A 25,368-nucleotide genomic window follows, 5' to 3' on the forward strand; every position below is an offset into this window, starting at 1 on the left:
GCTGGAGCGGAGGTGAGCCCAGGCATGGGCGCCCTGGCAGAGGCCCTGGGCAGAGGCTCGGAGCAGGGGCCAAGGAGGCCACAGCTCAGTCCCCTCGCTCCTCCTCTCTCACGGGCAGCAGAGGGCGAGTTAGCGACAGGAAGGGGTGCAGTGCGATGTGGGCGGGGCTCTGGAGCTGCAATGGGGCGCTGGGCACCCCGGGCGCGGAATGGGCCCTGAGGGAGGAGGGTTCCCTGCCGCCTTTCACCACTAAACATCGCCATCGAGAAGAACCGCATCGATGACCAAGTTCGCACCCTCTCAGGACCCGCGACACTTAGGTACACAGCGCTGAGCGGGTGCAGGGGGTGGGGCCACCTGCATCCTTCCTTCCTGCAGCATGTTTATATCTGTCTCCCGGTATCTGGTGTATGTGCCTGTGCCACAGGCCTGGCTGCATAGCCGTATGACCAACATTTCCCCGGTGTGCAGCCTGCCTTTGGGTGAGCTGGGGGTGGGAGGGGAGAGCTTAACTGGGAACTTATGCGCATTAATGCCCGCCCAGGGGCACAGACGAGAGAGCAGTGAAGGCGGGGAGGGTGGCTGCGGGGGAGGGGGAGTAGCGTCTGTAATATCTCCAACAATAAAGATAAATTTAAAGAGAGGAGCCTGAGCCGAGCCATCCTTCTCGCCCAAGCCATCCTCCCAGCCTGTGGATGAGAAGCTGTGGCCCCCCCGGAGGAGAGCGCCTCTCGCACCCTGCCCATGGCTGGTCTGGAGTGGACACAGGGGCTGCCTTCCTCCCCCGAAGGAGACCGGCCTGGGCAGGAGAGGCCTCGGGCAGGAAGGGCTCCCGGGCAGCACGGCCTGAGGCTCCGACGGCGGGGAGCTCCCTGAACGAGAGGCTGGGCAGCCTGGGCCGCACACACTCTCCTGGGACGCAGTGACGTAAAGAGAGGGGCTGCCTCCTCTGGGCGCCCCAATGCAGACCAGAACCCAGGCCAGGCTCAGGGCAGTGAGCGGGCTGCATCTGCACAGTGCCGACCACACACACACACACACACACACACGCATCTGCACAGCGCTGACCACACACACACACACACACACACACACACACACACACGGCAAGTGGCGATGTCAGCGTGGCCATTACAGCATGGGGTGCATGTGGGGGACCCCCTGCTCACACCTGCGGCCCTGCCTGCTTCTTGGATGAGGACTGAGACCCAGGATCCTCCGCAGCCGGTGCGAGGGCCGGGCCTGGGGGGTGGGCCAGGGTGACGCCCGGTGCGCACACGGGCTCTGGGACGAGGGAGCAGGCGGCGGACGGTTACCTGGTGGCCGGCAGAGTGCTGACTCGCGTGAAGAACACGGACGGCTCCACCTCCACGCGCAGCCCCAGGGACAGGTCCCTGTAGTAGCCGTCCACATGGCCCGGGCCTCCGGAGTACTTGAAGTTCAGGATCGCTTCCAGGACCTGCGAACGTACGACACAGCGTCAGCCCTGGTGCAGTGGCCCGTTCCTGCAGGAGGCGGGCTGCAAGGTGCCGAGGTGGCCGGGGGAGGGCCATCAGTCCCACCGGGCGGCCCTGGGCGGCGTCTCCCGGTGGTCACGGGTAGAGCCAGCCGGGGCCAGCGCACGGAGCGGCTCCCTCACTGCGGGCCCGCGGTCAGGAGAGCCAACAGACTCCCGGCGACCGCCTGGCGAAGCCCAGCCTCCAGCAGCAGCCGCCGCCCTGGCTCTGCTGGGGGTTGGCTGTCTGGGGTAAAACTGAACGCCACGAGCGGGAGGGAGATTGCAGACGCCTCTGGGAGCCGGGAGATAGATAACTGTCAGTGCCACCGAACAAAGAAGGAAGCGTCTGTTTCTACTTTCTGGGGATTGGAGGTTTCTCTGTTCTGTGAGAACCAGGCAAAGATGTCATTGCGGAGGAGATAGCGGTCTAATTTATGAAAACCAAGCACAGAAAGGGCCTGTGAAATCACGGAGTCTCGCTGTCTTTCTTCCTTGATTAAAAAGAAAGTCTCGTCGCTGCCTGAAATTGGGATATTTCGCTAAGACCTCCCAGCGGGTGGTGAGGCGGGAGACCGGGTGTTCAAGTCTCTCAGCGACTGTGTCACGGAAGCAACACGGCCTCTGCCAAGACACGCCTCCCTCGGGGCATGACGGAGGAAAGACTGTCACACAGATCCACTGGGCAAGGCACTCGGAGAACATGACTTGTTTTCCAGGCATCAGTGATGGTTCGGACTAAAATGAGAGGCCTTTTTCGGCGGCTACCTTCCAGTGAGTACCTACTAAGTGCCGAATTCTCTGCCGAGCGACCTATGCACATTAACCCTGCCGTTCTTAAGCACGTTCTTATTGATTTTTAGAGAGAGGGAGGGAGAGGGAGAGAAACATCAATGAGAGAGAAACATCATCGATCAGCTGCCTCCTGCACGCCCCCTAGAGGGGATCGAGCCTGCAACCCAGGCAGGTGCCAGGAATCAAACCGTAACTTTTTTTTTTTTTTAAATATATCTTATTGATTTTTTTACAGAGAGGAAGGGAGAGAGATAGAGAGCTAGAAACTTCGATGAGAGAGAAACATCAATCAGCTGCCCCCTGCACACCCCCTACCGGGGATGTGCCCACAACAAATGTACATTCCCCTGACCAGAATCGAACCTGGGACCCTTCAGTCCGCAGACCAATGCTCTACCGCTGAGCCAAACCGGTTTCTGCCGAACCGTAACCTCTTGGTTCATGGGTCAACACTCTACCACGGAGCCACTGGGCAACTCCGTAAGAGCCCTGCAGGAGGCCCTGTGTTCACAAACAAGGCTCAGAGCGGTCAGGTGACTGGCCCGGGAGCAGCACACCAGGCCATGAACACAGAGCCACATGCCGGACAGCCTGCTCTCTTGCCGTTTATGCAAACTATTCGGAGCAGCCTTCGTTCACCCACCCAATCGTTCACTCACCAACCCGAGGGGGATGTCTGCCACGTGAGTGGGTGGCGGAACACTCGCTACCACCCCTGAGGGGCTGAGTCTACTCAAAGTCACAGGCCAGAGACGGCGAAGGTCAATGGCGGCCGAGGCAGGGAGGGGCAGGCCACAGGAGGACACGGAGCAGACAGCGTGGCGTGTGCCTGCGGGCGGCCCGGGGAGGGAGGGCCAGGCTCTCATCAGGCTGCGAATGGACACTCGGAGAAGAAACAGCGGTCAGGGAAAGCTCATTTCTAAGATGTCAGGAAAGCGGCCATCCTGAGTGAGGGAATCCAGGGGACAGGGCCAGACCAGTTAGCAAGATCACAAATGGGAAAGAGAACCGCCTGGCAGTGCAGAGGCCGCCCCGCTGGCAGAATGACAACGGAACGACGCACACCATTCGGTGCCAACGGATTCCACTGCTTAGACAAGTGGCCGAGCTGCCTAACGGGCCGCGGAGACAGACCGGAGGCGGCTCCCGGCGACTGAACCGCTAATCCACGCAGGTCGGCCTCCTCGAGGCTCCGACACTGAGCCGGGAGGAAGGACACCGCCGGCTGAGCCCCAGGGCACCTGGCCCCCTCACCCCATTCCCAGGCGTGTGCTCCGCGGCCCCGCTATGCGGTTTAACCACGGAGACGGAAAGCAGCGGCCACCAAGACTGCGCCTGGAACCTGGTTCACATGCTGTGATGGCGGCTCCGCAGACCGCGGTGCTCCTCCAAAGGATGCCGCACTTGGAGCGGAAGGAACAGGAATTAGGAGATCATTTTCAAATCAAACAAGGGGCTGCAGCTACACCGAGAACAGGGAGCGCCTGGCCCACCCCCCACAGGGCCATGGCCACGACGCAGTGGGTGGCACTGGTGGCAGCCTTCGCCGTCCTAAGCACATCACACACAGGAAGCCGTGGCAACCAGGCAGCACCCAGGGCACGTCTGCCCCGCCCCTGCCATGCTGCCCTCCTCGGTTTCAGGAGACTCCTGGGTCAGCCCTTAATGAGCCGAGATTGAAATCATCGGCGAGGAGGGAAATTCATTTCCTCTGCCCGGTCACCTCAGGGTCTCTGATATCTGAGGTGCGGGGCGGGGAGGGCGCTGGCTGTGACTGGGAGGCGAGTTCCCACAGGCCCGCCGCTCAGCATCCACGGCTCGTGTCAGCGCGGTGCTGAGACAGCACGCCCACGGACGAGTCTCCGTGAATCTCCTTCCCTCTCTCCGCTTCCTGTGGCAGGTGCTGCCTGCCCCTGTAAACCATTCCCGGACTCTCCATTCATTCATTCACTTGCTCTCTTGTTCATTCATCCTTTCACTCAATCATTCATTCATTTGCTCATCCATTCATTCACTCCGCCTTTCAGGCTCACTAGACACCTCCAGCCCTGGGCCTGTCCTGGAGTTGTGCAAACATTCACCCTGGAGTTGCCTACAGTACATGTGTGTGTGCATGCACATGTGTGTGTGTGTGTGTGTGTGTGTGTGTGTGTGTATCTGCACATCACTGTGTACACAACTCATGCTGGCTGGAGGTGATCGCCATGGGAATGTCCTGCTGGAGGGTGCGGTGGGACAGACGCCCCCCCGGCCAGCCGGCGATGCAGGCGGCACAGCCTCTTCGGAAAGCCATCTGACAGCCGGTCTGACCAGGGGCTGAGGACACGAAGCCATGCTGCCTCTGGGCCCTGTGCTGAGAGTCCAACCTGGAACCCAGCCTGTGGAGAAGCTTTTCCGAATGTTCCGGTGACAGAGTCAGTGGAATGTCGCTGAGCCATTAGGTTACGTTGACACTAACGTGGCCTGTTGTGGGAAAATGCCTCCGGGCCAATGCTGAGTTAGGAGGCAGGGTGCGGGCATCTGGAGACTGGGAAGCGGGATCACTCCGGCCGGGGGCCCGGGTCCCGCCTCCCCACTGGCCACCGTGCGCCATGGCCAAGCCCCGCCAGCTGAGCCTCGAGTCCCGGGCAGAAACAGGGGAGCCACCTGAGTCGTTGGGATAAAGAGCCTAGGACAGTGGCTGGCAAACTCATCAGTCCACAGAGCCAAATATCAGCAGTAAGTACGATTGAAATTTCTTTTGAGGGCCAAATTTTTTCAACTTAAACTTCTTCTAATGCTACTTCTCCAAAATGGACTCGCCCAGGCCATGGCATTTTGTGGAAGAGCCACATCAAGGGGCCAAAGAGCCGCATGTGGCTCGAGAGCCGCAGTTTGCTGACCACAGGCCCAGGACGACATCTCAGTCCATCACAGGGGCTGCTATAATGCATGCCGAGGAAGGAGAATAAACACACTGAGTCTGGGCAGGGAACCACGGGGATTCCTTCTTCCCACATTTTTTTATTTTTAACATTTTCTATAGTAAACATGTTACACTATTATAAGGAAAGTAAATCTCTATAAATGTAAAATTGTCCACTCAGGCTCCTAATGGATAAGGCAATAAAAATATTATTAGCACAGCTCCTTCCCATCCGTCTGCCGCTTCGATGGGAACCCAGCCGTTTTTAATCCATCTAATGGCTGCTCCGGGGTGAGCGTGCTGGGCACGTTTCTTTTCCGTGGGAGACCCTGCGGCGGGCCCACAGGACCGTGTCCAGCCTGTGTGACAGGCGGCCTGCACACCTGGCCCCGTCTGCCATCCGTCCACGAAGGCCGGCGCCGAGCCCCAAAGGGAGGGCGCCAGGCTACGGTGCCTCCGGTGCGGCCGACGGGCAGGCGGGGCTGGGACAGTGGAGGGCGCAGTGGTGACCACATGCCGAAAGCCGCGCCTGGTTCTGGACCAGGGGGCAGTCTGCCTGAGGGCCTGGTCCGGGCTGACACCTCAGGGCACAGTGACAGCCTGCCCTGCCTGGCCCGCCGGCCCCGAGGGCAGGTGCCGGAAGGTGCTGAGCTGCTGGGAGCCCGTGGTTTTCGCTGCTCATGGCAAATCCCTGGTGCAGGCTGTCGTCATTCTTGTCGTACAGGCAGGAAGCCAGCCCCTCAGGGTCCACTGGCCGAGACCGCAGGGCTGGGCCCTGAGGGCTGCGCTCTCAGCCGCTCCACTGCACTCACTGTGTGTGCGCCTGACCCACAGCCAGGCACCCATCACACACACACACACACACACACACACACACAAACACACACACACACACGCACACACGCGCACACACGCACACACGGAGAGCCGCTCCGCTGCACTAGCTGTGTGTGCGCCTGACCCACAGCCAGGCACCCATCACACACACACACGCACACACACACACACGCACACACGCACACACACGCACACACACGCACACACACGGAGAGCCGTGTTTCCTCCCAACACCTCCGCCAGCCTCCTGGCCCAGGGCTCCTGGAAGGCGCTCCCACCCGCACCGGCTCCAGTGCTCCTGAGGCCGCCGCAGGGGTGCTGGCCACACGCCGCCCGAGTCTGGCCGCATCGGCTGTGACTTTCACACCTCAGGTTCTCTCCGCACGGCGTGCAGGAAGAATGCCACTATATACACACATACATACACACATGTGTACATGCATATACATGCATATATACGTACATATACATATATACATATGCTTTTTTTTTAAGACTTGAAACTCTACTAAAGATCATAAATTTCAACTTTTTCTATCCTTACCATCCTGATCAAATCCCTCCTTAACTACAAACCCTGCCTTCTTCTCCACGCGGAGGGAGGTCTGGGAAAATGAGGGTCACCAACACCCCCCCTGGCATGGCAACGCCGGCCGCCTGTGGCTCACACCGCCGAGCACCGGGTGCCATCTCCGCGGGGACCGTGCAGCTGCTGCCGGCGCCGCTGGCCACCTGCTGTCCCTGCTGCCGGCCCCCGGGAGTGTGAGGGCGGTGGCGGGGGCGATAATGCCCGACTCGCACTCTCCACGGGGGAGCCGCGGCCGCTGCGTCAGTGCGCGTCTTTCACCCCCTGGCATGCTGTTAAAAGCAAACACCCTCCTGCCCAGCGCTACCAGCCAGCTCCCAGGCCGCGGCACGGCAGGCATGATGGGCACCGGCCTGGCTGTGGCCACAGAGGCTCGGCTGGGACACACTCGGAGGGAGGTGGTCAGGCTGGCACCAGGCCTAGCAGGCAGTCAGACACCACCCCCCCACCCCCACACCCCCCCCCCGCTTCCTCTGACGCAGGGAACGGCCACAGGACAAGCGTACGCTCCCCGCGCCCTTCCTCCCACAGCCCACCCCGGCCAGCAGCCGTGGGCCTTCCAGAGCCCCCTGTTCCCTGGCTCACCCTGGGACGTCCCACCACACCCCTGCCCCCAACCCTCTGCTGCTTCCTGAGGCCCTAGGCACAGGGTCCCCCCTCCCCAGAGCCATGCGGAGCACAGAGCCCAGCAGGTGGGAGGCCCAGGTGAGCGAGTGGCAGGTGCCCATCCAGCCTCTGCGCTGCTCTGTCTGCACGGCTGTGCTAACACAGGCTGCCCGGCGCTGCTGCCCAGAGTCCTCTGTCTGAGCGCAGTGCCGCCTGGGCATGGGGCGGGCACCCCATGTGCACCTCTGTGCGCAGTATCACCGCTCCAGGTGCGGCCTGGTCCCCCAGGCCTGCCGGGTGCCCTGCTGGACCAGGAGGCATGCCGGCAGCCAGTGTGCTGGTTAGAACTGGGTCCGAGGGCAGCATTTGCTCTTTCACTGATACTGACCAGCTGGCATTTAAATGCTATTCTCATGTCCTATCTGCACCGGCATCGCCAGGCACCAGGTGACTCGGAGCTGGCACTGGAGCTAATCTGGGCGGTTTGTGTTTGCTGGACGTTCAGGCCAAGCTCTGCATTCAGCCCTCCGCACCGTGAGGCTCCGCCCGGAGATCAGGTGACCTCGCACGTCACACACACAGGAGTCCGCACAGAGAGCCAGCGCCTCCCTTCTTCATGGAGACAGAGCAGCCCCCCGACACAGAGCCTGGGGCATGCAGGCCACACACACACACACAGAACCTGGGCCATGGCAGGCCCCCAGGAGCAGTGGGTCTGACACATGCCAGGATGAACAGCACCACTCAGCCCTGAGAGCAGAGCAGACGGCACCTGTCCAGGGAGACAGCAATCCCAGAGGCCTCGGCGCTGGAGGGCAGTGTGCACCCTCAGACAGCAATCCCAGAGGCCCCGGCGCTGGAGGGCAGTGTGCACCCTCAGACAGCAATCCCAGAGGCCCCGGCGCTGGAGGGCAGTGTGCACCCTCAGACAGCAATCCCAGAGGCCCCGGCGCTGGAGGGCAGTGTGCACCCTCAGACAGCAATCCCAGAGGCCCCGGCGCTGGAGGGCAGTGTGCACCCTCAGACAGCAATCCCAGAGGCCCCAGTGCTGGAGGGCAGTGTGCACCCTCAGACAGCAATCCCAGAGGCCCCAGTGCTGGAGGGCAGTGTGCACCCTCAGACAGCAATCCCAGAGGCCCCAGTGCTGGAGGGCAGTGTGCACCCTCAGACAGCAATCCCAGAGGCCCCAGTGCTGGAGGGCAGTGTGCACCCTCAGACAGCAATCCCAGAGGCCCCAGTGCTGGAGGGCAGTGTGCACCCTCAGACAGCAATCCCAGAGGCCCCAGTGCTGGAGGGCAGTGTGCACCTCAGGCCTGAGTGGAACAGGGAGAGGGAGGGAAGTGACAGCGAGTCAGCCTGGAGCGAGGAACAAAAGCGGCCTCGGGCCCGGGAGGGTGCCAGGCAGATTAACAGACACAGCAGCAGATAAAACTCCCTAAAATATTTAGCACCTTAAAGTGGTTTGGGAAGGAAGCGAGCTCCCTGCGCGCCGGTCCCTCCATCAGCGGACGCTCTAAGTGACGCCGCAGGAAGCGGGCGCGTGGCCCCGGGCTGTCCGTCCCACCGCTGCAGCCCCTGGAGGAGAGAGCCTGGGCAGGCCGCCTCCACTGGCAGAGAAGCATCGGGAGCTGGTCCCGGAAGCTAAGGTGGGTTTACTGGAGGGAGGGAGGGAGAGAGGGAGGGAGGGAGGAATAGAAGGAGGGGGCCTCTGGAGTCTGAGGTTCCCCCACCCAGCGTGCACAGCACCTCCCCTGCCAAGACTCGCCCGTGCCCGGGGGTGGCGCGGACCGGCGGGCTGCAGGCTGGCTGAGGAGAGGGAGGCGGTGCCCAGGGTGAGTGCGGCCGGGCAGGCAGGGACGGCTTTGGTTCAGGGCCTGCACGGAGAGGTTCATCTCCGGGAGGGAGACTGCCCAGAAGCTGCTGAGCGAAGCGGGGTGAGCAGCCAGCCAGTGGGTCCGTCTCCTCTGCAAAGGGGTTTGGAGACCGCACTGGGACTCAGCGAGAGATCGACACCAAACACACCGTCCGGGGGAGGACACAGTCCTCCAGCGCGCGGCGGCCAGGACCCACGGGCGGAGCGACTGGTCCGGGCCCTGAGCCCCCACCTGTGTACGTACGACCCCCGCCACCTGAAGTCACGGCTGAATATTAACTTCAGAGCCGACGAAGCCCATAAACATCTGCTTTCTCACAGAAAGTCTTAATATCACTTTATAAATTAGGAACCACGCCCGCCTGCTGCGGCTGAGGCTGAGCATCCCGCTTGTGAACCAGGAGGTCACGGTTCAATTCCCTGTCAGGGCACAGGCCCTGGTTGTGGGCTTGATTCTCTCTCATCATTGATGCTTCTCTCTTTCCTGCTCCTTTCCTCTCTCTGAAATCAATAAGAACATATATATTTTTTTAAATAATATTTTTTTTAAATAGGAACCGAGACTTGCTTCGGTGAAGGCCTGCACCCAGGGGCCTCCCTTCCCCAGAGCAGCGTGCCGACGGCCAGCGGGCACAGAGCCACGAGCGCCAGGGCAGGCACTGCAGATTCACGCCTCAGCCACGAGGCCAGGGCAGGAGGCGGGGGCGGCTGTGGAGACGCACACACCGGGCAGCCAGCGCCTGCCCGAGGCTGACGGGGTGACTGTTCCGGACGAATGTCCCTCCTTACAACTGCCGTGGCCCCGAGGAGGCCCGGGTTCCAGGGCATCAGCAAAGGATTCAGTCGCCCGAGCACCTGCAGGACGCCCCTGCCGTCCACCACAGCCCTTCGGGGTGACTGTCCTCTTCTCACTCCCAGTCAGCCCCCCGGCCCGGTGGGGGACGGGAGCGCACAGACAGAGGTGGGCTGAGAAGGGGCCTCCTCCTGGGCTCCTGGGGCTGGGCGCTGGCTTCCTGTGGTGAGGGATGGGGCTGGGGTGACTGCTGGAGCCGATGACAGAGAAAGGAGAGGGGGGACAGGAAGCCATGGAGAGAGACGGGCGTGGTGCGATCGAAGCCCTGCAGGCTGGTTGGAGAGCTTCCCGACCGAGGGCCCCTCAGCCTGTCCCTGCAGCACGGCTGTGGCCGCGGCCTCCACACGTCCCCGGCCGGCGGCTTGGGCTGCAGGCAGCCTGGGAGCAGTTTCCCTGACAATCCAGTCCCATCAGACAGGCCTCTTCCGGCGCAGCCAGCGTCCTGCCGGGGGCATCTGGCAGGTCCGGGTCCAGGAGGCCCAGGGGCACAGCTGGGGTGTAACCTCCCAGAAGGAGACCAGAGGAGCGGGCTCGGGGGGAGGGACAGGGCGGGAGGAGGCAGCGCCCATGCCTGGCCGTGCCAGCCACAGCCAGCAAGCACACGGCGGGAGCGCCGTCTCTGGAAGGAGTTCAGGAGCGGGCTAATTTTATCTGCAGCCGAAGAAAACCATGATGAATCAACTGCACAAGATGCAGAGCATGAGCAAGCAAAGCAGTCCTCTCAGGGTCCCTCGAACGGCTCCCCTCAACCAGCTTCACCCAGGTCCCCACCACACAGACCGCGCCACAGCAGGGCCTTCTTGGTCCCCACTCCGCCCCGCCTGCCCCTGCCCGTCCTGCCCCTGCCCGTCCTGTGGGCTGGCCTGTGGCTGCAGTACCCTTGCTTCTTCACGCCTGACACCCGCCCATGGTCTGAGGCTCCGCTCCCTCAGCCCTCTGCACGCCTGTGCCATTGGGCCGTCACACACATGGCTCAGGAGGTACAACACCCCGTCTTAGAGGGTGAAGCCCGAGAGAGCAGGGCAGTGACTCCTCCGGGGAGCTGGCTGAGAGGGAAGCAGGACATGAACCAGGTCTTCTGACTCAGTGCTCTGACCTGGTGCAGGAGGCCTCCATTAACCGCCGCTGGAAGCCCTTCCAGGTCCTCTCAGCCAGAAAGGATACCCCTTCCGCTCAGCGGGGCCCCACAGAGCCTTGTGGGGGCTCCATGCAGGGCCTGCCTCCGTCAGCTCTCTCTGCACCCCTTTCTACATCAGTTTTGCGCCCGCAAGACCGAGTTCCTCGACTCTGAGCTTTATTCCAGCTGCGGAGGCCTCGTCTCCCCGACACGCACCCAGAAGACGCTCCGAGTGGGCGAGGGTGAAGTGGCGTGGTCCTTCAGGGCGGGGTTCCTCCTGCGTGCGCCCTGCATGTGCCCAGCCCGGGCCGAGAGAGAGGCACGGCCCCCCTGAGCTGGATCCTACCTGCAGGTACCACAAGGGAACTGAAGACAGGGTGGGCTGGGGGCCTAATCCAGGGTGACGGGAGAAGATCTGACTCTGAGTGCTGGGCACACAGTGCAACATACACATCTCCTAACACAGAACCCACACCTGAAACCCATATGATCATGTGGACCCACGTCACTCCAGTAAATTTAATTTTTTTTAAAGGAAAAACAAGGGGGGAAAAAAGAAATTAAGGCAGATCTGGGCTACAGGAGAAACCGTCTTCAACTCAGACGGATTGGGGTTTCTTGTTTGTTTGTTTTTACAAACAGCACGGCCGCGGCAGGGAAAGTGGGGACCGGGCAGGGCCTCTGCCAGCCCCCTCTTCAGCAGCATCTCCCTGACCTGACTGCCAAGCTTCTGGGTTAATTAATACAACGGAGTGCGCTTCTCCCGAGAGGAGTTCTAAGTAGATCTCACTTTAAAGACTTCCCGTCCCGCCAGCTCCCTTGCGATACTTTTATTCAATCATTCCTTCACCCCTTTTTATTCATTCAAAATGTATGCAGCTCTCGCCCCCATCCACCAATCTGGTGCCAGATTCGGGGAACCCAGAGGCACGTGTCATTAAAATGTCGTGGAACAAAATCGGATCAGCAGACAGCACACGGGGTGCTGTGAGGGGTCCCCAGAGCACTGCCCGGAGGGGCAGGGCGCGTGTGGGGCTCCCAAGGAGGTCAGAGAGGCCTCCCCGGAGGAGGCGGCTCTGGTCACGTCTGGGAAAAGCACTGCAACGCATTTAAAAGTCGATTCCACCCCCTCCCTTTTTATTACATCCTCACTGATTTCAGAGGTTCACTGAAGGGAGGGAGGAGGAAGAGACATCAATGGTGAGAGAGAATGATGATCAGCTGCCTCCTGCACGCCCTGCACCGGGGATCGAGCCCACAACCCGGGCCTGTGCCCTGACCGGGAATCACCTTCTCTCCCCCTCCCTACCCCTTCTTCAAAGCTGCCACCCATGAGGGAACTCGCTGCTGACAAACGCTGCTTTATGCCGTCGACTAAGTCCTGACGGCTCGTCATTTCAACACCACAAGGACCAGGGCACCCGACCCGCCTGACAGGCAGGCGCACGCACCTCTTCCAGATCCACCGGAAGTGGCTATCCAGCCGAGACAAAAAGGCCCAACGTTTCAGCTATGGGTTGGAGGTGTATCCTCTTTACCAACCACCTGGCACTTAAAATTGGCATCTTTATCCCAGAATCCCTTCTCACGTACACCCTGTCGGAAGAGCCTCGGCGGTGCCTGCATGCCCGCAGGGGGCACTGGCGTGCCAATCGGCTCCTTTCCTCCCGAGCGGCTGACACCCACACTGCCGCGGTCCATCCCGGGGACAGAAACCATCCCCGTCACACTTTTAAAACGAGACACCTGGGAGGAAACGGCTGTGTCTGTCTGTTTTCTAGAAGTTTCTCCAGAGCCCTGTCGTGCACCACTGGCTTCTCCTCTGTGGCAGCCTCCTGGCCTGCCCCGTGAGGAGAGGAGACTATGGGCGACAGGCTCACCTCCTTTTCCTGTGGTTAAAAAGGATGGCGCCACGCCTGAGCCAGGTGCCGTGTTCACAGATCAGGCGACTGAGTGGGGCGCACGGCACGAGGGAAGCCCAGAACCCCTGTTTCCCGGGGGCGGCCGCTGGGATTCCTCAGGGCTGTGCTCCTAAGCTCCCGCCCTTTCCCTGCAGACTCAGGACGGCGTCTGCGCAGTTACGTCTCAGACACAGAGGAAGGGAGGGAGGGGACGCGGTGCTTGTAGCCAAGCCCCTGTGCACAGGCGGGAGCCCTGCTGTCCGAGTCCCACTGACCCCGCTCCTCCGCCCCGGTTCCCGCTGCCCCTGCCTCCCCGCACGCTGCCCCGCCTCCCCCTGCCCTCCAGGGGTCCGACACGGCCACACTGCGGAGGCCGGTCGCTGCGTCCCGCCCGTCACACATTGAATGTGGGAAAAAGTTAAAATCTGCACACCGGGAGCGAGGGTGCCTTCACCCCAGCACGGCGCAGAGATGCCGGGGGCAGAGCCGCCCTGGCTGTGCCCCGGGGCGGGGAGGCCGAGGAACGGCCGGGCATCAAAGGAGCCCCTTAGACAGACGACTGGTCAGGGTGTCATCCGTCACACTTCCGGTGTGCCTCACATAACTTCTAATGCATTTTTTAAAACCCACTCCACCAAAGAGTCATTAATCATTTCTTGGTTTTACTTTCATTTGTCCATTCATTCAGCACTGAGTCGTGCGCATTGTAAGCCAAGCTCCATTGTAGGAAAAGGAATTATATTAATATCTGCAATCAGCTCCTGCCCTTGAGGAGATTACTGTCTGATTTGGGGCGGGGGAGGGGGGAGGAAGAGCTGGGCAGGTGAGAGCTGCTGGAAGTGAGCCACACTCTTACAGGGGGCCCTCCTGAACCCCAGAGCGGCCTCTCCCTCATCTCCATTTCACACGAGGAGATCAAAGCCAAGGAGCTGGAACTGGGACTTGGGCATCCCAGCCCCCAGTCCCCCAGACCCCAGTCCCCCAGACCCCCAGACCCCCAGACCCCCCAGCTCCCAGCCCCCCAGACCCCAGTCCCCCAGCCCCAGCTCCCAGTCCCCCAACGCCCAGCCCTCAGCTCCCAGCCCCCCAGCCCCCAGCTCCCAGCCCCCCAACCCCTCAGCTCCCAGCCCCTAGCCCCCCAGCCCCCAGCTCCCAGCCCCCAGCCCCCCAACCCCCAGCCCTCAGCTCCCAGCCCCTCAGCTCCCAGCTCCCAGCCCCCCAGCCCCTCAGCCCCCAGCCCCCAGCTCCCAGCCCCGTCCCCAGCCCCCAGCTCCAAGCCCCCCAGGCCCCAGCTCCCAGCCCCCAGCAGTGACCCTTCAGCACAGCCTCGCACCACGCACTGCGTGCTTGCAAATGGCATTCATCTTCGACTCATTCCAGCAGACTGCGGGCTCCAGAGGTGCCTGTCTGCCAACGAAGTCACCGTTCTCACCAGCGAGGACCACCTATCTTCCTACTGGGCCATGTGTGTGCGTGCATGCGTGTCTGTGTGTGTGTGTGTGTGTGTGTGCGTGTGTTAGTGCCTGTACTTGGCTCTTTGCTTCCCCGGTGTCCCTGGCAGTATGCCTGGCATTTAACAAGAGCATAAAAATGTCTCCTGTATTCATCTCAATCAATAAGTGAAAGATAATTCAGCTGCACAACGTCCTTACATACCAATTAAGAAAATCCAGTGCGTTCCAGAGTCCCCGCAGCAATCCCTCCCACCCGCTATCGCCGCGCCTCCAGCATCAGGCCACGCTGCCCACAGGGCCATCTTCCGGGAACAGGAGTCGGACCAGGTCCAGCTTTCTCCCTGGAAACCCTGTGGCTTCTCCGTCACCAACAGCACCGGGGGCTCCTCGGCCTTCCCTGCCACGCCCGGGGCTCTCCCCGAGCTTCCACTCCCGCCCGGTCCCTTCCTGGCACTCTCTGTGCTCCAGCCACTGCCCGACAGGCCGCAGGTGGCGTGGCCTTTCGCTCAGCGAGTGAATCTTCTTCCTTTCCTTCCCTGTGCTCAGCCCGGTCCACCCCCGAGACGCAGCCCAAGGGCAGCGTCTGTTACGGCGGCACCGGGGCCACCTCTCCGCGCACTGATTTTGATCTTCCTGCTCCATAGCTGCCTGTGTGGTGCCCCTCGCCACTCCAAGCTTCTGTGGTTGGGGGAACACAGCACGCCTCGCCCCAGAGCGGGGTTCATTGGCAGTGGGGGCAGGGAGCCCCCTCTTTGGACCACGTCTCTATTTATTCTGAGCCCACTGACGGAGGGATCCCTCCAGGTGAATCAGGCCCAGGCCGGTGCGCTGGGACTCGCTGGTGCTGGAGAACGTGCTGTCGACGTGTTCTATTAACCAGAGAGCGTTGGGAGGGGCTGGGCTTTCTCAGGCCGATAAGCTGCGGAGCGGGAGGAAGCGCGGGGGGGACCGGGAGAGGCAGCGTAAGGAGCACGTGGGCGTCTGTTTTTCATTCCTGGGAGCCGTGTTCACATTAAGAGGCGGTTTTAGCACCGCAGCGTGAAGCGAACTTTACTATCCGCTGTTGTTGTTCCGGGCGAGGGAGGAACCTGTCCTAATATTAACGGCTCGTTGGCTCCCGGGCGGATTCCGCGGAGCACCCAGCGCGCTCGGTGTCTGTCTCGCCCGCGCGCGCGCATTCAACTGCTCCCGAGTCCCGAGAACAAAGCGCCGACGGGCAGGCTCCCCCGGCAAAGGGTTAACCGTAACCATGGCAGCGCCTCCAAGAATAGCATTCTCTGCAGCAGCGTTCGCTCGCGGGGCAGCTGACAGTGGTTATAAATACACCTATTAGCAGCCTGCGCCGAACCTTCAAACAGCGCTGCTGGGAGAGGCCTAAAAATAGCTCCGCAAGCCGCGTCCTCAGAAACACCGCCTCCCCCGGCCCCGCCACAGCCCCGCTCACTGCCTCCCGCCATGGCCCCGCACACAGCCCTGCACATAGCCCCGCCACAGCCCCGCACACGGCCCCGCTCACTGCCTCCAGCCACGGCCCCGCACACAGCCCCGCACACGGCCCCGCACACGGCCCCGCACACGGCCCCGCACACGGCCCCGCACACGGCCCCGCACACGGCCCCGCTCACTGCCTCCAGCCACGGCCCCGCACACAGCCCCGCACACGGCCCCGCACACGGCCCCGCACACGGCCCCGCACACGGCCCCGCACACGGCCCCGCACACGGCCCCGCACACGGCCCCGCACTGCTTCCCCAGGCGCCAGGAAGTGAGCCCAGGCTCACAGCAGAGCACGGGGCTGGGCACGCCTTCCTGCACTACGACAGTCCACGGAGGATCGCCCCGCAGGCCGGCGGCCACGTGGGCGCAGCGTGGGCAGCGGCGGCGGCGGCCGGAGGCGGCCCGCCCGCAGGCTCCCGGGAAGGCTGCTCCCGCACTGCCGCTGGAGGAGGCCGAGCGAGGTGACAGCAGCGCCGGCGAAGGGTGTCCCCGCGGCTCCTGCTGGCCGGGCCCCAGCCCTGCGCCGCTCCCACGCGGGCGGTCCGCTGGTGCCGCCGCTGCGCTGCGGGGACCGCTGAGCCTCCTCCCTCCTGAGCGCAGGCTTCCCTGCACCGAGCGGCGGGCGCAGTGCCGCACTCCGTTATTCACCGCGCACTCCGCCTCTGCAGCCCTTCTCCTCTCCGCGCGGGAGAGGATGGCGGAGTGAGTGCCAGCGCGGTGAGGAGTGAATGGGAGTGGACGCAAGATACCCTGCACCCAGCAGCACCCAGCAGCACCCAGCAGCACCCACAGCACCCAGAAGTACCCAGCAGCACCCACAGCACCCAGCAGTACCCACTGCACCCAGAAGTACCCAACAGCACCCACAGCACCCAGCAGTACCCAGCAGCATCCACAGCACCCAGCAGCACCCACAGCACCCAGCAGTACCCAGCAGCATCCACAGCACCCAGCAGCACCCACAGCACCCAGCAGTACCCACAGCACCCAGCAGCACCCAGCAGCACCCAGCAGCACCCAGCAGTACCCAGCAGCATCCACAGCACCCAGCAGCACCCACAGCACCCAGCAGTACCCACAGCACCCAGCAGTACCCAGCAGCACCCAGAAGCACCTAGCAGCACCCAGCAGCACCCACAGCACCCAGCAGTACCCAGCAGCACCCACAGCACCCAGCAGCACCCACAGCACCCAGCAGTACCCACAGCACCCAGAAGTACCCAGCAGCACCCACAGCACCCACAGCACCCAGCAGTACCCACAGCACCCAGAAGTACCCAGCAGCACCCAGCAGCACCCAGCAGCACCCAGCAGTACCCAGCAGCACCCAGCAGCACCCACAGCACCCAGCAGCACCCACAGCACCCAGCTGGGAGGGGTCTTCCTCGCCCCGGGCAGGGGGAGGGGTAACGGGGACGGCTGGGCCATAGGCCGCACAGGTGGCGCCGGGTGAGAGCGCTGTCAGCGGAGCCAGTGGCCAAGCACACGCTGTGGAAGGGAGCCAGGAGCCGCCGCCTGGTGCCCCTGCTCCCTCGGGTCATAACTCCCCGTCACTGCATCCCTCAGGAGGAGGGACAGACACCGCCACACCCTCCGCCCGGAGAGATGCCAGGAGTGCAGGAGGCCTGGCCTCCGCCCGGAGCGCACCCATCGTCCAAACGGCAGTCCCAGAGGCAGCGCAGCCGGGGCCTCAGGCCTCGTGCAGCCACGTGCACGGCCTCACGCATAACCTCCGCTCCCTCTCTCAGCACGGAGAAGGCCGGCCGACCTCACAGGAAGTGCGGGCCGGCTCCCGCCTCCGCCCAGCCTATCTGGCCTGCGGCCTGGGTGGCAGATGGCCCAGGGCTGGGTCACCAAGGCCCTTGCCGCTGGCCGGAAGGAAGGAACCTGGGCCTCTGTTTCCTACGTGCTCCCTCTCCGCCATGGCCCAGGAGGGCCGCGTGCCCGGACCAGAGTCCTGTCCACCACACTTCCCTGGCTCTCGCTCTCCGTGGCTCTGGTAATCCCATCAGCCCCTCCTCGCCCCTCAGGCCTGGGGGGCTGGCGTCTTCCCCATTTGGCTGCTGAGTACCCTCCTGTGTCCCTGAACCTCTGCCACAGGCACCGCCCGTGCCTGCCTGCTTCTTTCTGCCAGGCCCTGGCCCCGGCCCCACCGGCGGCCCGATGGTGCCAGCTGGTTGCTCAGATCCCCACTCCAGCCAGCGCTGTGTGAGTTCCTGTCCTGCTGCATCCTTGCCATTTCTGGTAGCACAGACTCTTTTTTTTTTTATTTCCCCTACCTGATGGCTACAGATTTTACAAACGGGGAGCTGCCTGCCTCCACCCAGCCACTTAGTCAGCAAACACGTGAACTGCTGTGGGCCAAGTGCTGTGCGGAACGCACTGCAGAAGCCACAGACAGATCCACTGCCTCCGGAGGAGCAGGCAGAGAACAAAAGGAAAGGGGATGGTGGGGAGCACCGTGGGGGGAGGGATGGTGCTATGGGGAGGACCACAGCAGGAGGACCAGTGGAGAGCTCAGAGCTGCTGCCCAGGGTATGCCGGCGTGCACATACCGGTCAGTGCATTTCATCATCGTGGGGGCAGGCAGCGTCAGAGTGAGGCCAGATGGGAGCACCCCCTGGCCCGGCCGGGGACGGCAGCAGCTAGGCCCTCCCCCCGCCCACACACACACAGGCTCAGGCTCCCGGGAAAGGCCTGCTCAGAGCCACGCCCACCTCTAACGGCTCATGGGCCGGTGAGATCCCTCAGGCCAGCCGTCCTTGCTGGCGATGTGCTGGTCACGGCTCTGTCCTGTGGACTCTCTCGCCCTCTGTCTCGGTCACTGTCTCCTTATTTGGGACGGAGTGTATGGACTGACAGGTGCAAAGCGTGGTGGACATGTGGCCTTGCTGTCGGCTGTGTTCGGTCTCCTTGGCGGCGTTTGGGAAAGTGTAATGTAATCAAACTGGCGGCCTCTCCTTTCCACCGGCCACGCCCAGGAGCCCTTCCGCCCGAGCGTACCCTCCTGACCCTGCACGCACGGCGCTCGCCTGTAGCCTGTACCTGACTGCGTGTGGTCTTCCGAGCCTCCCACGGGCACCTCGCATGTGCCAGCACCGCTTCTGAGGAGGGGCTTTCTTTCTCCCCCGGGTTCCAATGCTGCCCTGTCCCTCCGCATCCCATCAGCTCCAAACCCCTATGTATCAGAAGGTTTTTATTAAGCTGTGTTAGGTCTGCCATCTGGCTGACAGTTCTAAAACATCAGACTGTAAGACGAGCTTGTATTCTAGAAATAAAAGGCCAGGCGCTCTGGGGGCCTGAAACGGAGCCTGTCCGATCCCCCGCCTGTGGCTGTGACAGGCCTCTGCCCCCGCCCCCCGTCCGTCTGTCCCGGGCCATCCATCAAACTGTCTCCTCCTCTTGCTTTGCAAGCTGACCAGCTCGTGGGCAAGCTGCTGCAGCGTGCTCACGTCCCTCGGTTTATCTTGCCCACCCCCAGCTCCTGCTACATGAATGCTGGGACCCGCTTGTCACGTGATTTTAAAACTCCTGCTGGAAAACTGCCAGGAATCGCAGGAAATTAACGGATTGATCTGGGGGCGAGTTGGCATCTTCGTACTATTTCGTCTCCCCCCCCCCCTGCCCCCCCGCGAATATGGTACAGAGCTCAGTTCGCTGCTTCCCCAGGGCTCTGCTGGGGCTTTTACGCCCTCAGAACGGTCTGCATACGTTGTGGGATGGTGTTCAAGGTACTGAGCGCACTGGTAGCTATTATGAATGGGGATATTTTAGACTGAATTTTCTAACTGGTTCTTACTGGAACAGAGACACGCTATTGATGTTTTGTCGTGAAATCTCTCACAAGCTCTAACCGTGTGCCCATCGGTCCCCTTAAGATGTCCACACAGACAATCCCGTCACCCACAAATCAGGACAGTTTTGACACTTCCGTTCTAATTCATATGCCTCCCCTGGCTTTCTGGGAATATGTTTTTTATTGATTTCAGAGATACAGGAAGTCGATAATGAGAGAGAATCCTCGATTGGCTGCCTCCTGCATGCCCCGCCCTGGGAACCTCCTAGTGCATGGGATGCCTCTCAATCCACTGAGCCACACTGGCCGGGCGCCTCTCCTGTCTTTATCTTTTCCAACTGCATGAACCGGAACTAAGATCATTTCAAACAGAAGCAGAGATAGCAGACATCCCGACTTAAGAAGGTAAAGTGTCTGAAGTTACGCCGTGAAGTTTCCTACAGATTCTCTACAGACACCCCACCCCGTATAAAGCTCACACCCTTTCAATTCTCCTAACGGGCTGGACTTCCCGCACCCTCTGCCTCCTTAGGAAACAGGCCCCGCACGCCGTAGATGCAAGGGGCAGCTGTGCGCGCCGCCAGGGCACACGAGCCCCTGTCTGCCATGCATCCAGCGGCTATCCTACGCCAACCTAGGAAAATGTGTCCACGGCACTATGTGGGCATGTGTGCAGGGAAGAGGTGTATGCACATGATTGGGCACACACACACACACATATGTCAGCTCGACTTATAGTCAAGCCAATGCAAGCATCTCCATTTAACAGGCATGTTCCTAGAAAGCAATTCTACCTAAAACTACTAAAAAACAAAACAATAACAAACACCACCCAGCCAGCGTGCTCGGTGGCTGAGCATCAACCTATGAACCAGGAGGTCAAGTCTGATTCCCGGTCAGGGCACATGTCGGGGTTGCAGGCTCCATACCCAGTAGGGGGTGTGCAGGAGGTATCCGATCATTGATTCTCTCTCATCACTGATGTTTCTCTCTCCCTTTCTCTCTCTCTCTCTCCCCCTTCCTCTTTGAAATCAATTTTTAAAAATATATTTTTAAAACCCCTCTGATATTTTAGAATTAATTTGAGCTTGAAAATTTCCTTTAAAGATGTCATTTCCACCTTCCTGCTCTGGCTTTTGCCTGCCTCTCTCCACTACTTGCCTCTTTGTCTTTATCATGAACTAGAGGCCCGGTGCATGAAATCCGTACACAGGTAGGATCCCTAGGCCTGGCCGGTGATCAGGGCCTCCCTGCCTCCTCCTTCCCTCGCTCCCTCAGTGCCCCACCATGTGGTCAGCACACATCATAGCGAGCGAGCGAACTCCAGTCTCCCGGTCGAACTCCCGAGGTGACAATTTGCATATCAGCCTCTTGTTATATAGTATAAGTAATAGCTAATGAGCTCCCTAGAGCTTCCCACACGCCGGGCCCTGTGGTTTGTAAACTCTGTCATGTTGGCAAGTTACTTGACACCCAGGAGCCTCCGCCTTCTTGTGGAGCAAGAACGGGGACAGAGCACGCCCCCCAGAGTGACTTTGTGGCCGAGGCGATAGAGCAACACAGGCACTCAGCGAGCACAGGTTTCCGTCCATCTCTGTCCCCATGTCCACGTTTCCTTTCTGCCCACATCATCTTCCTTCTCCCGCTCTCAGGCCCATGTTTGCATCCGGCAATACTGAACAGTTTAACACGCACGTAGGGGTGAGCTTAAGCAGAGAAACCCAACGAAGCCACAACGCCTCCGTGGGCAAGGAGAGATGTCTGCACTGAGCCCTCCCCCCTGACCACCATGACGCGGACAGCGTCAGTGTCTGCTCGGGGTCTGTTCTTTCCTGGCTGCGTGATGCTCTGAGCCACGCCTGGGTGCTCACGTCGCACACACAGAGCCTCGGTTTCCTGGCGGGAGGCAGCAAGGCACGCTCATAATCAGAGGGGAGGCCGGGCTGCGGGGGCCACCGCTGCCCAGAGAAGCTGGCTGAGAGGTAAGATGGCTGCCCCCTTCCTCTGTGGTAAAGAGTCCCGAAGTGTACTTAGAGCGTGAAAACTCCACAGCGGCAGAGGGGATATCAGAGAGCCGGCCCCTCCTAGCACTGTCAGAGTGGTTTTGATCTCTGTGTGTGATAAGGGTGAACAGCACTGTGGCCTACATGAGCATAATTAGTGATTGATCTCTCACACTCACACTCACACACACCAACAATACTTCACGGTTGTAAGAGCATTTTATACGTATTATTTACGTTGATCCTCAAAAGAAAAGCTGTGGAGAGTTACTTTACAGAAGAGGAAAGAGGAGCTGAATGAGACAAAGGCACAGAGCATCATCCAGGAGGAGCACGGAGGGAGGGGGGGCCAGTGCGCAGGCCACGGGCAGACACCCACACCTGTGCCGGGTGCGTGAGGCCGGGCTGTGGGCGGGAGAGAGGCCGCCGCCGGGCAGTCCCCCACTGGCTCAGGAAACAGTCACTGAGGCCCCCTGAGGGCCGCTGGCCCGGTCCTGGGAGCCAGAGCCCTCCCTCCTCCCGCGGGAGCTCATGCTCCGTGGCCACGCTAGTGGGCGAGGGGAGTGGGCGCGGGGCGGGCGGAAGGCGCCCAGCCTGCGGGGGAGGCAGGCCACCGGGCATTCAGCACTGCCCACGGCCACTTAACAAACAGGACGCCCTCCGTCACCATGCTCCACGCACCAGCCACGGGAACTAGCCCACTTTCACTGCCTCCACCCCTGGGGGCTGGACTCGGCTCGAATGCACGGAGCTCTTCTCTGGGGCGCGCTCTCTGTGGCCAGAGAGGAGAGCTCGCAGGTGCTGCAGGGACCGCACCTGAGACGACACCTGAGGATGGCCATTCATCAGCTGCTTCTTCCCGCCCGCTGCTGGGAGGCACCACAATGACCTCAGCTGTGCGCACCCCGGAGGACAGGGCCAGCCCCTCGGCGGCACGCCTGCCACCCCCTCCCAGCGTCTCCGGGAAGCCGCACGTCTGCACTGACCCCGACCCCGACCCTGACCCTGACCCGGGAGGCTCCCCAGCAGGCTCTCCTTTCTGTCTGTGCCTCCGGCTGCCCCGCCGCAATCCACACAGAACACCCAGCAGCCGCCTCGATAACGCCGCCTTCCCCTCGCGGCCCCCGGCCCCGGACAAGATGAATGGCACCGGGGGCACGTGGGCAGAGGCGTCCGGTTTGTGCTCGGTGTTCTGCTCACTGGTACAATCTGCTCCTGCTTTGTCGGGAGCATGAGCGTTAATTCACAGCCACTGTTTACAGCCGCTTCCACGGGTTACAGTTGTGAAGGAGCTGACCGTGGGGAGAGGGTTTCCGGTCACGGCCGCTGTGCCCACCAGAGAAAGCGCCCCGGTGAGCCCCCACCCCCGGTCTGTCCTCCGCTGGGCGCACCGCGTGGCCGGGAGCTGAGCACGGCGCGGTACGTCCCCACTCCACAGGGGCAGGAACTGTGCCCTCATCACACTCTGCCCGCACCCCCGCGTCAGACTCCCTGCAAACCACCACCCTGGTCCCACCAGCGGGGTCAGCGTGGCCCAGGGGGCAGGCCACCCTCCCGTGACCAGGAAGGTCCAAGCAGCGGTGGCACCTGGGCTCTCGGGCAGGAACACGAACACTATCTCCGGCTTCGGAGACCGGCCCCAAGCTCCTCCTCAGTGAACAGAGGGCAGCATCGGCCACGAAGGGGGTTGTGTCGATTAGAATGTGCATAAATCATCTCTTCCAAGGTAGTGGGCAAGGATTTATTAGCTCCGTGCTCAGCTCAGCCAAGCGTTCGTTCCACGTGAGTCAGTACATGAAACACCAACATGAGCCCTGAGGAACCCCCAGCAGAGGCCTCTCTGAGACAGACACTCACCACACACACGTGCAAGTACACGCGTGTATGCATGGACGCCTGCACAGCACTGTACAAACCCCAAAGGACTTCCAGCTGGCATGAGAGGAGGAAACGAGCTGGTCGGCCACAGCGACCACCAGCAGCCTGCCACGCAGCAGCAGGGCATGTGGGACATGCGGGAGAGAGGCTCTGATGAGGATGTGCACACGGTGATGACGGTGGAGATGGTGATAGTGGTGATGGTGGTGGTGATGGAGGTAGTGATGATGGTGGAGGTGGTGGTGATGGTGATGGTGATGGTGGTGGTGGTGATGGTGGTGGTGATGATGGTGGTGGTGGTGGTGGTGGTGGTGGAGGTGGTGGTGATGGTGATAGTGATGATGGTGGTGGTGGTGGTGGTGATGGTGGTGATGGTGATGGTGATGGTGATGGTGGTGGTTGTTGCAGTGGTGCAGCGATCAGGTTAGTGAATATATATTGAGGCCTTAACCAGGCACTACTGCCAAATTCTCTCCTGATATTACCCCGATGAATCATCACAACACCCTCCTGTGAGAATCCTGCCAATGCTGCCCTCACTCACAGGTGAGGTGCTGAGGCTGAGGCGTTCACCAGGGTGGGTACCAGTTGTGTCAGAGGGGTTAGCCCGGAGCAGCATACTGGGCAACATGACCACCTGCACCAGAGGAGAGGAGAGGCGAGGAGGCAGCAGGATAGACTGGCAGGGGGAAGACTGTCTGGGGCAAGCCCCAGCCACACACACAGGTGAGGGACCGGGAATGAGAGGGAGGGAGGGGGCTGAGATGGTCCTGGGACCGAGAACGTGAGGTGAAGGATTCCCAACCCCGACCCCAGGGCTGAGGCAGAGGCTCTGCCCTCAGAGCTGCCCCTTCGGCATTGTCTCCTACAGGTGGCATTTTCCCATCAGGGACTTAAATAAAGACAAAATCGGCAAGTCTATTTCCGTTCTCTGGACACCACAGGTCTCCAGAGAAAGCTAACCTGAGAGACAGCGGAGCTGAAATTGTAAGCAACTCCCGGCTCATCTATGGAATCAAACCATGAAGATGACATTTATCAAGGACTCACCTCACTCCCACGCTCAGGCTGCAAAAAATCAGCCGCTCGGGGACAGGTCAGGGGAGGCTGAGATTGACAGCAGATGGATAAAGGGAGGGCAGGGGCAGGGCTCAGCGGGCTGTGCCCTCCGGCCACACCAGCAACAAAGCAGCCCCGTGCGGAGGCCCGGGGGTCTCCGGACGGGGGTCTGGCTTCCATCTGTAGCCGGAGCGGACCCGCTGAGAGCCTCCTGGTGAACACCGGCCTCCTCCCAGACTCACAGTAAAGAACCTCCACCGGGCCTGACCCCACAGGGAAGCCCGGCCTCACAGCGCAGGGGAGGGGCCTGAGACCCCGGGGCCGCGCGCGGGCTGGTTCCCGCCGAGGCCTCTCCTTGGCTTGGAGGTGGCCGTCTGCAGGTTCCCTGTGCCCTCCTGTCATGCATGTGAGTCTGGCTCTGACCCTCTGGATGAGCACCCCCTCTCCCCCACAATTCTTCCCAAACTGTATTTCCGCCTAGGAACCTTCTGAAACAGTCCCGGTGGGCGCCCTGCGCCCGCTGCCCTCTGTGTGCCCGCTGTCCTTACGGTGACCACCGCATCACACCTGCGCGTTCACGGGTCCCTCTCCCGCAGTCACCACCAGCTCGTTACGGCACTGCCTCTGCCGTGGCCTGTCTCGCCCACGCAGAACATGGTGCTGAGCGTGGGCACAGCGCATGGCTCCGGTGAATGAATGCACGCACGACTCGT

At 61.5% G+C, this 25,368-nt stretch overlaps 1 protein-coding gene across 2 annotated transcripts in view; it reads right to left on the reverse strand.

The window, feature by feature from the left end:
- The window catches only part of TRAPPC9 (trafficking protein particle complex subunit 9), a gene marked incomplete at its 5' end in the record, with an annotated part of 131,768 nt that overhangs the window by 51,863 nt on the left and 54,537 nt on the right, over nt 1-25,368 (reverse strand). For both annotated transcript variants that reach the window (XM_084864667.1, XM_084864666.1), the window contains one exon: nt 1,317-1,459. In XM_084864667.1, the coding sequence (XP_084720793.1) occupies nt 1,317-1,459 (143 nt within the window). The remainder of the gene's footprint in view (nt 1-1,316; nt 1,460-25,368) is intronic.

Source organism: Pipistrellus hanaki, assembly GCF_964339955.1.
Source record: "Pipistrellus hanaki genome assembly, chromosome: 17".
Classification (NCBI taxonomy): Eukaryota; Metazoa; Chordata; class Mammalia; order Chiroptera; family Vespertilionidae; genus Pipistrellus; species Pipistrellus hanaki.